Genomic DNA, 12,262 nt, shown 5'->3' with positions numbered 1-12,262 from the left:
TGCCAAGACAAAGAAACAGGACACAAATGACATAATTGGAGGAAAGCTAACTGCTGGATATAGAGTTCAAAACCACACTTTTAAGGTCTTTAAAGAACTGTCTAGAAGCTGCCAATAAACTTAATAAGACCCTCGAAAAGACTGGTGAGACCGCCAATAAATGTAGTGAGATCCTCAAGAAATCTAATGAGATCCTCGATGTTGTGATAAAGGACCAACTAGAAATTAAGCATACACTGACAGAAATACATTATACAGACTCCCAACAGCAGACCAGAGGATCGCAAGAATCAAGTCAAAGATTTGAAATACGAAGAAGCAAAAAACACCCAACCGGAAAAGCAAAAAGAAAAAAGAATCCAAAAATACGAAGATAGTGTATGGAGCCTCTGGGACAGCTTCAAGCGTACCAACATCCGAATTATAGGGGTGCCAGAAGAAGAGAGAGAGCAAGATATTGAAAACCTCTTTGAAGAAATAATGACAGAAAACTTCCCCTACCTGGTGAAAGAAATAAACTTATAAGTCCAGAAAGCGCAGAGAACCCCAAACAAAAGGAATCCAAAGAGGACCACACCAAGACACATCATCATTAAAATGCCAAGAGCAAAAGACAAAAAGAGAATCCTAAAAGCAGCAAGAGAAAGAAACTCAGTTACCTCCAAGGGAGTACCCATACGACTGTCAGCAGATTTCTCAACAGAAACTTTGAAGGTCAGAAGGGAGTGGCAAGAAATATTCAACGTGATGAATATCAAGAACCTACAACCAAGACTACTTTATCCAGCAAAGCTATCATTCAGAAGTGAAGGCCAGATAAAGAGCTTCACAGATAAGAAAAAGCTAAAGGAGTTCATCACCACTAAACCAGTATTATATGAAATGCTGAAAGGTATCCTTTAAGAAGAGGAAGAAGAAGAAAAAGGTAAAGATACAAATTATGAACAACAAATACACATCTATCAACAAGTGAATCTAAAAATCAAGTGAATAAATAATCTGATGAACAGTATGAACTGGCGATTGTAATAGAATCAGGGACATAGAAAGGGAATGGACTGACTATTCTTGGGGGGCGGGGGGAAAGGGGTGTGGGGTGAGGGAAGAGATTGGACAATAATTGTGCACCTAAGGATGAGGACAGTGGGTGGGGAGTGAGGGCAGAGGGTGGGGTGGGAACTGGGTGGAGGGGAGTTATGGTGGGAAAAAAGAGTAACGTAATAATCTGAACAATAAAGATTTAATTTAAAAAAAAAAACAAGAATAGTAAATAAAAAGAGAGACAAAGATAACATTACTAATAGTAAAATAAAAAAGTAAAGAGAATAGTGGAAAAGTGACAGAAAAAAGATTCTTAAAGAACAAAGGGAGAGCAAAAACTATGAGTAGAGAGTAGGAAAAGGAAAAAGGTAAAAAAATAAAAAGGGAAGAAGACAGAAAAGGAAAGGGAAAAAGTTATGCAATGGTTAAAAGAAGAAAGATAATGGTAAACTAAGAAAGAATTGAAAAGGAAAAAGGAGGCCTGTAAGATATGAGAGAAAATAACAGAACTATTAATGGCAATAATACTAAAGCAACAAAGAAGAAAATATTGAAAAAGAAGAACAATTACAACTCAGTTCAGCCAAGTGACGTTCATCTAGGACAGCGATGGCGAACCTATGACACGTATGTCAGAGGTGACACGTGAACTTATTTTTTTGGTTGATTTTTCTTTGTTAAATGGCATTTAAATATATAAAATAAATATCAAAAATATAAGTCTTTGTTTTACTATGGTTGGTTGCAAAGATCAAAAAATTTCTACATGTGACACGGCACCAGAGTTAAGTTAGGGTTTTTCAAAATGCTGACACGCCGAGCTCAAGAGGTTCGCCATCACTGATCTAGGTGGATTACACGATCAGACTCACTTTTTTGTATTTTGATTTCAGGCCTCCCGGGAGGTACTTTTGTGTCAGCCAACGTTAGGAGCTGTCCACGTTTGGCTCTGGGTGTCCTGTTGTAGCTGTGGTCAGTCTGAGGCGTCAGCTACTCTGCTCGCGCGCCCCCCCCCCCCCCCCCCCAGTTGCCTGGTTTTCTTCCTGTGTTTTCTGAAGAGAGTCTTTATGGTGAAGCCAGGCGAGCACAGCTAGAGCTAGTAGGCTCCCAGCTTAGCGATTACTCATCAGGCATTCACTGGGGGGAAATGAATCTCTGCTGCGAAGCCCAGCTCCTCAGTCTCTACCAGATCCTCCAACTCCAGCTCCCAGCAATGGGGCCTGGGCAGGCTCAGGTTGGACGTGGCCTGCCGCCCATCTGCAGGAGAAGTTGCTGCTGCCCTGGCTCAGTGGGATTTTTCAAAAGAGATTCCGAGTCCTGGCTGGTTTGGCTCTGTGGATAGAATGTCGGCCTGTGGAATGAAGGGTCCCAGGTTCAATTCCGGTCAAGGGCACATGCCTGGGTTGCGGGCTCAATCCCCAGTAGGGGATGTGCAGGAGGCAGCCAATCAATGACTCTCTCATCATTGATGTTTCTATCTCTCTTTCCCTCTCCCTTCCTCTCTGAAATCAATAAAAAAATAAAATAATAAAATAATAAAAAAGAGATTCCGATTGAGAATGTTGCCAGTCTCGCCCTCAGGACCGGGCTATTCCTTTTCTGCTGCTAGATAACGGCCTCTGAGGGCCTTACTCTCGGGATGTCCTACTCTGGGCTGTTCTCCTTCCCCCACCAAAGTGTGCCCAGCGGAGGATCTGGTCTTCTTCTGGCAGGGGTGTTCCCAGCCCACAAGAGGGGGAGACAAGCTCCACCCCCTCCTTCCCAGGCCTGGCCGCCTGGATGCACAGGGAGTTTGGATTAACCTCTCCTCAATGCAGTCACAAAGCCCAGCTCTCCCTCCTCTGTCTCCTCAGCGGAAGCCTTCCCATGGGATCCCATCCAGAGAGACTCAGCCTGCCAGGACCTGGTGCCCTTGTGCCACAGTCCAAGCAGAAGGGGTTGCGAAGTCAGCCCCACTCAGGACTCCGGAATCTCCACATGGCGTCTCAGGAAAGCTGGGACCAGTTATCCCCGCTCCACTTGTGCTCCCACTCTCTTCGGTGCAGGATTCAAATCCCCGATCTAGCCCCAGCTGGTGTTGCTCAGTGGATAGCACATTGGTCTGCAGACCAAAGGGTCCCGGGTTCTATTCTGGTCAGTTGCAGACTCTTCCCTGGCCAGGCTCTGGTCAGGCTCGTGCAGGAGACAACCAGTCAATGTGTTTCTCTCACATTGATATTTCTGTCTTTCCTTCTCTCATCCACTCTCCCTAAAAATCAATGGAAAAATATCCTCGGGTGAGGATAAAAAATAATAAAATAAAACCCCGATCTGCCTGCTGCCAGCTCTACAGGCTGGAGCAGGCCCTGTGGCTCCACAGGTGCCAGAGGGGTTCCAACCCCACACATCCAGCTGGGGACTCCCCTTCCCCTCCCCATGCCATCGCTCTGGGCTCTCTGCACAAGCCTTTCAGGAAAGCCCAGCGTCCCTCAAATCACTGCTGGGTGCAGCCCTCAGGCGCCTTGTGTTTTGAGCCAAACACTGCTGTGCAGCCTCAGTAGTCAGAGCCTGTGGGGAATCCCCTCTGGGGCGGCCAGCACCTGGCACATTCTATCACTGGGCAGGGGGACCCCGCCTCCTAGGCAGGCAGAGTCTCCTGGACCCCTTGGCCCGATGCTGCGTGGACTCTCCTTCCAGTCTGCTGCTTGGGGTTGGGGGTCCCTGCGTGGAGGGAGCTTTGCAGCCAATATCACTTAGGCCTCAGACAAGCATCCGCCCCGGGGGGCTCCCCCTCTTACCAGTTCTACGCTGTTCCTTCAGGGCTCCTTAGACAAATAATGTCCGGTCAGCTACACTTCTCACTTTTCCAGGCAACCGCATAGCATTTCAGCTGTAAGTCCATTCAGGCTGGGAGCACAGGCACACGGTCTCCTGGTCCCACAGCCATCTTGTCCCATCAGTCTTCTCCAAATTTTAAAAATTAAACTCTACTTATTTATGGAGATTTTTCTTGGCTTTTGTGGTATACTTTTTGTCAATTTTATCTAGTAAAGTTAATTTAAAATTGCATCATTAATATTCTAGAAAATTAGTTAAACTCTGCCTAATTAATTATCATCTTAAAATGATTTTTTAAAATTTGCATTTAAGAATTTTTTAAAAAATATATTTTTATTGATTTCAGAAAGGAGAGGAGAGGGAGACAGAGATAGAAACATCAGTGATGAGAGAGAATCATTGACCAGCTGCCTCCTGCACGTCCCGCACTGGAGATCAAACCCACAACTTGGGCATGTGCCCTTAACCAGAATCGAACTCAGGGCCACTCAGTCCGTCCGCCGACGCTCTATCCACTGAGCCAAACCAGCTAGGGCTTTGCATTTAAGAAATTAATTAAACATAGTCATTAGTAGATGGCTGATATTAATTCGCTCTTCTCTAATTAAAAATTGGGGGGGTTATACATTTTATTTGCTTTTAAGTAATATTATGAGTAGTAATTTACTATCTGAAAATGACATTGTTCTTTTAGATTCTTAGAGGATTCGTAAAAAAACATTGGGTTGTTTTTATGTGGATCAGTGGTTAGCAGTTGGTGCAGCTTTCTCACATGACCATACTTTTAGAACTGTCAAAGACTAAATAGTAAAATGCTGTAACAATTTGTTCACGATGTTGCTTTCCCTTTCTTTTCTCTCCCCACCCAAGCTGGTTCCTATGTAGCTCTCACTGTTCAGGGACGCCCCCCTGGGATGCCCCAGATCCCACTTGCTGATTCTGAAGGAGAGCCATCAGTCACTGGACACATGTCTCCTCTCATGACATCTCCTCACTCACCGGGAGCATCTGGAAATATGGAGAGAATTACCAGTCCTGTGCTCATGGGGGTAAGAGCGGGAAACATCTTTGTAAATGCTCGGTTGCATAATGCCTTCACTTTTTATATTCAGAATTTTGTGGTATTGAGCTGATAAACTAATTTAAGGTCAAGGTTCTAGAAGATGACTTCCTAATATAATAATGACATAGTATAGTTGACCCTTAAACAATATGGATTTGAAGAGTGCAGGTCCACTTAAGCACAGATTTTTTTTTTTCAGTAAATGTATTTTCTCTTCTTTATGATTTTCTTAATAACATTTTCTGTTCTCTAGCTTACTTTATTGTAAAAATTCAGTATTTAATACAAGTAACATACAAAATATGTGTTCATCGGTTGTTTATGTTATTGGTAAGGCTTCCTATCAGTAATAGGCTATTAGTAAGGTTCTGGGGGAGTCGAAAGTCACGCGCAGCTTTCCGACTGCACAGAGGGCTGGCATCCCTAGCTCACATGCTGTTCAAAGGTCAGCTGTAATTTGGAATGATTACTGAATCTTGGGACAGGAGATTTAATTTAAAAAATATTAAACACCTACTATACACAAAACCATTTGCCACTCACAAAAATATTTAAAATATCCTATGTTCAAGGTCCATATTACCTAAGAATATACACTTTGAAAGAACATGGGTATTTTGTTTGTTTTGTTTTGTTTATTGTTGAGCCCCTAGTTTCTGGAAAAAAGTACCTAGTGCTTGGTGTATAGTAGGTGCTTAATATACCTTTGTTGTTTAAGATGGAGTTAAGTGTATGTAAGTAATTACAATACAAAGGCAGAATGTGACATGAGGGGAAAAACAGTAAGTTCTGTACGAATTCCAAGGAGGGAAAAAATACATCCAGTTGTGACAAGGAAGGACTTTGTCGAAAGCTATTTTATTAATTGAGCCTTGAAAAACAGGTCACAAGTGAGTGGTGGCAATGGGAATGAAGGCAACTCAGGTAGAGGAAGTAGAGGGAAAGAGCCAAGAAAGCACCAAATATGTTTGGAAGTAGCTGGTGCCTGTTAAGGATTTATGTAGTGGAAGAGGAGCTTGAAAACTTAGGACTATTTATTTTCAAAAAACTCACAACTACCAGGTTACTTTATATGTAATTAGATAGGCAGTGAGATCCATTAAAATTTCTTTTGAGCAAGAGAGTGATGTGGTTATAACAGGATTTTAGGAAGACTAATTTGATTAAATAAAGGGTTACAAAACAAGGAGAGATGGCATGAGGTCAGGAAGGAAGTACTGGGAATATGAGCCATGCATGGGGGTTGACAATAATGATCTAAAGATAGGAAAGCGTAAGTATTATTCCTATATTTAAGCCAACTTCATTTTTCCAACTAATATAAGTATTTAATGTTTTCTTGAATCCTAGTTTAGTAAAAGTGAAAAGGGCTAAAATTTCCCTGTAATCTGTTATCTTTCATGTCATGTCTAAAAGTCCATCCTTATAAGTGATGGAAAATAAAAAATCGAAATAGATATTGAAAACCAGAGCTGGGGCATAACATTATATGTCTCGTTTTCCTTATTTATTTTAGCTTCACTTTTCCTGTATTGGTTCTTTTTTGTTTGTTGGTTTTTTATCTTTTTCTAGGAGGAAAACAGTGTGGTTCATAACCAGAAAGTAGAAATTCTGAGAAAAATGTTACAGAAAGAACAGGAACGGCTGCAGGTACTGCCTTAGGAAAGGGCTGTGTCCAGGCAGTCAGAATGACGGGCTTCTTGTCAGAGTCGCAGGCAGACAGTGGGATTGGTGCCATCAGCTGTTTGATTAAGAATAGGCTCTCTATTTTCTTGATATAAGCAATCAATTATCAAAATGTTTTTATAACTTTTCAGTTGTTGCAGGAAGATTACAACCGAGCACCTACCCCAAAGTTGCTAAAAGAGATCCAGGAGGCCAAGAAACTCCTCCCTCAGCTGCAGGAGCAGCTCTCCAGAGCCGCAGGTCCCGCGCAGGTAGCAGCACCCCCGAGAGCCTCCCGGCTCTGTGCTCTGTGAGCGCGCCAGATAGCGCCGCAGTGCCTGTTGGAAAAGTTACGTCTTAAAGGCGGCCCTGTGTAGGGCATGACAGAAATAATGGTTCATTAAAAGAAATGTGGGCTTTGATTATTGCCTTGCTCATGATTTGATGTTTTTTTTCCACAATAATTTTAAAAAGACTGCTTTTGCTTTGATGTGACAAATTACTAAAATGTATATGTATGTATGTGTGTATATATATATATGTGTGTGTGTGTGTGTGTATGTATATATATATATATATATATATTTTACATTTTTGAGGTTCCTTCTGCAATTATGTTTTTAAGTATAGTTATAAGATTTTACAAATTGACAAGCATTGTGCTAAGTACTTGGACAGGCGTTTTCTTAGTCTGCACAACAGCCCTCTTACATTAGGTACTCTGATGTTTCCCCCATTTTACATACACACTTAAAGAACTCAGAAAGATTAAATAACTTGCTGAGATCATTTGGCTCAGCAGCAATGGAACTGGAATTTAAACCCTGTCTGATGAATTCAAAGCACATTCACATTCCTAATACTATAATTTCATTGTAATTTTAAAATTGATTTCAGCTGAATTTGCTACATAAGTATAAGTATGGAGATGATGGTGTCATTAGAAAAAATAGCTTAGCATTAAATCTCAACCAGATTTATATTCTATAATATTCAGATGTGGGATATGAAAAGCTCCTTTACTTCATTTTAAAGCAAAAAGGATGAATTGCCTATATCATTTAAAAGCAGTAAGAGCTATTAATAGCTGCTGATAGTTAATAGCTGCTGATTTGCTCTTCTTCCTCAGTCAGGCCTGGCATTGACAGCCAGGCTCTAGCACTGACAGCACTTTAAGGTCCTCTAGCATAAATAAAAATCCTGTCAAGATGCTGAGAACTAGGGCCTAAACTGGTTAAATGACGTACACAAGATCACACTTATAAGGTCTCCTGGCTTGCTGGTTTAGCGTACTTTTTATTTTGCATTATTTATTTTTCTATCACTTTCAGTTCCATCAACTATAGATGTTTTTAGAAATACCCTTCAGTTATGTTGACAGTTTTATGTTGTTATTACTGAGCAAAGACAGCATTCTTACTATGTTCGAATAGTAAAAATGTGGTTCCTGATCTGAAAGCTTCTAACTGTGTTAGAGCACTGTATCTCAGTATTTGTGATTTACTGAAATCTGAAGTGTTGAAAGGCAGTGAGCCAGATGTGATGCGTGATAATCTTTACTAATGGGCAGGAAATAGAAATCATATAGTTTAGCAAACTGTTTTACCTTTATGTTCTATATGGAAATGCAAACTTATCCTCCTTACTAAACTGTCTTTGATCATTGCCATTTTACAACCACAGAATTAGTAGTGGTTTATGTTTCTAACTTTTAGATCTTTAAGCATTCTTGATCACATCAAACTGGCCAGATGTTAGCATTCTTTAGATTGTAGTGCAACTCGATTTCTTTATGCAGGCCACAGTGACAGTCTCTTTAATGTGCTTGTGTTTAATCCATTTCAGGACGGAGCTGTACTTACATCCTCCAGGCCTTGCAGTGACACACACGCAGTCAGTGAGGTGGAAGCAGACCCTGAGGATGGACTAGGCAGAGTTGACTGTAGCAGCGGAGATGCATCGTGGCCCAGCAGTGACAATGCAGAGGTGAGCTCCACGTCTCTGTCTTCCTGTGTTCTTCTGAAAGCTGCTCTCTAGATTTAATTTTAAGTGGCATGAGTTAGAGTTGTGTTCTCTTCCTGCTTATATTTTTATTGTTGCCATCTTTAATGTAGCAATTTGATAAGCAGAAATTCTGGACATTGTTGTAGAGGAGCTTTTAATTCCAGAGCTCACTTTTCCCTTGCACACCATTGACACATGTTTCTTTAGAGGAGATGGTATCTTGTTTGAGGGTAGGAAAGCTAATAACACAAGTGCTTTCTTACTGAACTGGAAGGCCAGCTGTTGATAACTTTAAGAGCAGGTTAATATTCCATCTGTGGGCAGAGTTACTCAGTCTTGAAACATGGGGCCCTTTGCCGTTGCAAAGAGGAAAAGACTTACTAGTAATTCTGTTAGGTAGACTTAAGTTAATAGCTCATGTTTAATAACACTTTCTTGATTAACCCAGAAATTGCTAGATGAACATGAATATTTGTTAAAAGATAAAATATTTGAAGTTGAATATGATGTGACTTCATAGTCATATGAATACTTAAAAGCTAAATTCAGTGTTACTTAGCATTTCTTTGTAAGTAGTATACAATGATAGAATTATGACTTACAAATAGAGCACCTTTTTTTTTTAATATATTTATTGATTTTTTACAGAGAGAAAGGGAGAGGGATAGAGAGTTAGAAACATCTATGAGAGAGAAGCATTGATCAGCTGCCTCCTGCGCACCCCACACTGGGGACGTGCCCGCAATCAAGGCACATGCTCCCGACCCGAATCGAACCTGGGACCCCTCAGTCCTCAGGCTGACGACGCTCTATCCAGTGAGCCAAACCGGCCAGGGCAGATCACCCTTTTTTTAAAGTAATGAGGAAAGTAGTCTAATGCAGCATTTTTAAAACTTGTTCATGAAATCAATTTAGTTGGTTGGGGCCAGCATATTAAAAAAATAAAAAAGAATAGGAAATAAGAGTGCTTTGCATGTAGAGGTGGTGTTACTTCTTGTGACTTTGTTGTATGTGCATATATATATATGTACAGACACATACACAGAGACACACCCAAGTATTATATTTAACAGTAAAATTCCTGCCTTACTGAAGGTTCTAGTAAAAAAAAAAAAGGAAAGCTACTGGCCTAAGCCATCATCGTGGCCACCTTTTGAGGCTTAGACCCAATGACTCAGTTCCTTGTGCAAAGAAAATATGAGAATTGTGTGTGTGTGTGTGTGTGTGTGTGTGTGTGAGTGAAAAATGACAGTAGGAGTCTTAGGATTGGGTGTGCTAAAGGTTTTCATGAGAAATTCACTTTGACTCAAGAAAAAAAAGATAACAGCTAACATTTATTGTGCATACATGTAATATGCTATCACAAGTGTTTCACATCCCTGTCTTAGTTAATTCTTAAAACGGCCGTGTAATGTAGTGCTGTTGTTATCATAACTTTACAAGAAAAAGCAGGCCAAATGGAAGTAACTAACTGGCCAGACTTACCCAGAGTGTAAGCGATCTGCCTTTACCAGGTGCAAAGTGTGAGCACTCTATAAGCTAAGGCGCTCGTGTGTGAAAATGCCTCGCCGTGGGAGAGCAGTGAAAGTTTTCCTGCTATGTTAGGGCCTGGAGGAAATGGCTGTCCTTCATCTCAGACACAGGCGAGTCCAAGCTGTCACTTGTGGTACCAGCATTGGCTGAGGGAGCCCTTCTCATGCTCTCCTTTCTGCTTTAGAGCTGCTTTTCCTGTCTCTCTTCATGGCTTGGTCTTACCATTACATGGAAAGTGTCTGAGTGCAAAGGGACTGTCCTGTTCACCTTTATGCTTCCAAAGCCTGACATATCATAGGGGTTTAGAACAAGCTGTAAGAAAGAAAGAAAATTTTGAATTTTGTATTTTGAGTGATGTTACAATAAATTCTGTGGCTTAGATGTATATTCTTTTTAAAATAGAGTGAATTTGCAAATGTAGAAACAGGCATTTCAGTGAGTTAAGAGTGTTTGTCATGTAGTTAGTGTTTATTAAGTACTAGAAGCCCGGTATATGAAAATTCATGCGCTGGAGGGGGGGGTCCCTCAGCCCGGCCTGCACCCTCTCACAGTCTGGGAGCCCTCAGGGGCAGGAGGTGACCCGGCGATCAGGGGAAGGCAGTGCCCCCATCACATCTCTGCTGCTGCCACTGCCAGCAGCGCAAGCCTTGGCCAGCCCTGGTTACCTGAGCCTCGGGTGGCCCTGGGTGCCTGGGCAGCCGCCATCTGTGGCTGTGGGTGCCGCCATCTTTGAGGGCATGGCAATCAATTAGCATATTCCTTCCTTATTGGCTGTGGGCACCGCCATCTTTGCAATGGCGTGAGGATCAATTAGTATTTCCTTCCTTATTAAATAGGATTTGAATAAACAGCAAAATGAATGATTAAAGAGTTTGGTCTTTGTCTTGCATGCAAAATCAGAAACATGTCCATGTGGAAAGTGAAGTGGAGTAGAGGCAGGGGGATGTGTAAGAAAAGAGGACTGCTGCCCCACTGGGTGGCTCCGCTGGTGGAGTGTTGTCCCAAACCCCATCAATTCCCACACAGAGCACATCCCTAGGTTGTGGGTTCGATCCTTGCTTGGGGTGCATACAGGAGGCAACCGGTTGATGTTTCTCCCTCTCTCTGTTTCTCTCTCTCTAAAAATCAATGAACATATCCTCAGGTGAGGATAGAAAAAAGAAGACTACCTGGCTTAATAGGAACAAATACGTGTTGAATGGATAATAATTGGTTATCATTTATGGAATACTTGCGTTATGTCAGCAGTTGTAACTAATACTTTACACATACTCTTTAGCTCTCATAATAATCTTCAAGGCGCAGTATTACCATTTTATAGATGAGGAAACTGAGACTCCATAAATAAATGAATTTTGTAGAAATCTGGGTGAGAGATAATATATTGTAGGCAAGGATATTTACTGAACACTTAACAAACTAGCCTAATTTCTACATGTGTCTTTTTGAAGCTAAGATATGCCGTTTTTAGTTTATGGGTTTCCATGTTTGTTTCAATTATGTTAAGATTATAGGAACCGATCAGTGCTTTATATTTTAAATGAGCGCTTTTAAATTTTTTTCTTTTTCTGCTCATTTTTATAGAATAATCTCCTTGTGCTGTTTGTGAGATCATTATCATTGCAAAATTCCCTGCTTGTGTTTACCTCAAAGGTGATTCTAATGAATACCCACACACCCAGTTCTCACAAGGGAAGCTGCTTGATCACAAAGAATCATAAAAAATTCAGAGCATCTACCTCGCTAATTTTTAATATGTAAATGATAGAAAAATACCTTATGTAAACGTTTTAAATCCATTCAAAAGTAGAGATGCATAATGATCCCCTTTATGCACCTAATCACCAGCCTCAGTAGTCATCAATAGGTGCTCAATCCTCTGGATTATTTTAAAGTAAAATCCAAGACATTAGTTCATTAATATGTATCTTTAAGAGAAAAGGATACTTAAAAAATTAGCCAGTGGAGAGGCTATACGTCTGTAGAATAACTAGAGGTTGCATGCCTTTCCTCCCAGTTTGGGACAAGATTTACAGCTAAATACTGTGTAATCAACTTGAAAAACCAGGTGAAGTGTAGCTGATTGGACATCTTAGATCTCAGCAGCACTGAGGAGACCATGGAGAAACTGGTCAAAGG

The 12,262-nt window shown here is 41.1% G+C and overlaps 1 protein-coding gene across 12 annotated transcripts in view; it reads left to right on the top strand.

Annotated features, from left to right (window-relative positions):
• The window catches only part of ARHGEF12 (Rho guanine nucleotide exchange factor 12), a 208,459-nt gene that overhangs the window by 108,015 nt on the left and 88,182 nt on the right, over positions 1–12,262 (top strand). For 10 of the 12 annotated variants that reach the window (XM_036311228.1, XM_036311226.1, XM_036311229.1 and 7 more), the window contains 4 exons: positions 4,729–4,907; positions 6,494–6,571; positions 6,739–6,861; positions 8,432–8,572. In XM_036311228.1, the coding sequence (XP_036167121.1) occupies positions 4,729–4,907; positions 6,494–6,571; positions 6,739–6,861; positions 8,432–8,572 (521 nt within the window). The remainder of the gene's footprint in view (positions 1–4,728; positions 4,908–6,493; positions 6,572–6,738; positions 6,862–8,431; positions 8,573–12,262) is intronic. The other 2 variants (XM_036311227.1, XM_036311225.1) reach the window with 1 other exon arrangement.

This window comes from Myotis myotis, unplaced genomic scaffold (genome assembly GCF_014108235.1).
Source record: "Myotis myotis isolate mMyoMyo1 unplaced genomic scaffold, mMyoMyo1.p scaffold_m19_p_53, whole genome shotgun sequence".
Taxonomy (NCBI): Eukaryota; Metazoa; Chordata; class Mammalia; order Chiroptera; family Vespertilionidae; genus Myotis; species Myotis myotis.
Note: the sequence above shows the minus strand (reverse complement) of the source record. Positions and strands in the feature narration are given on the sequence as shown.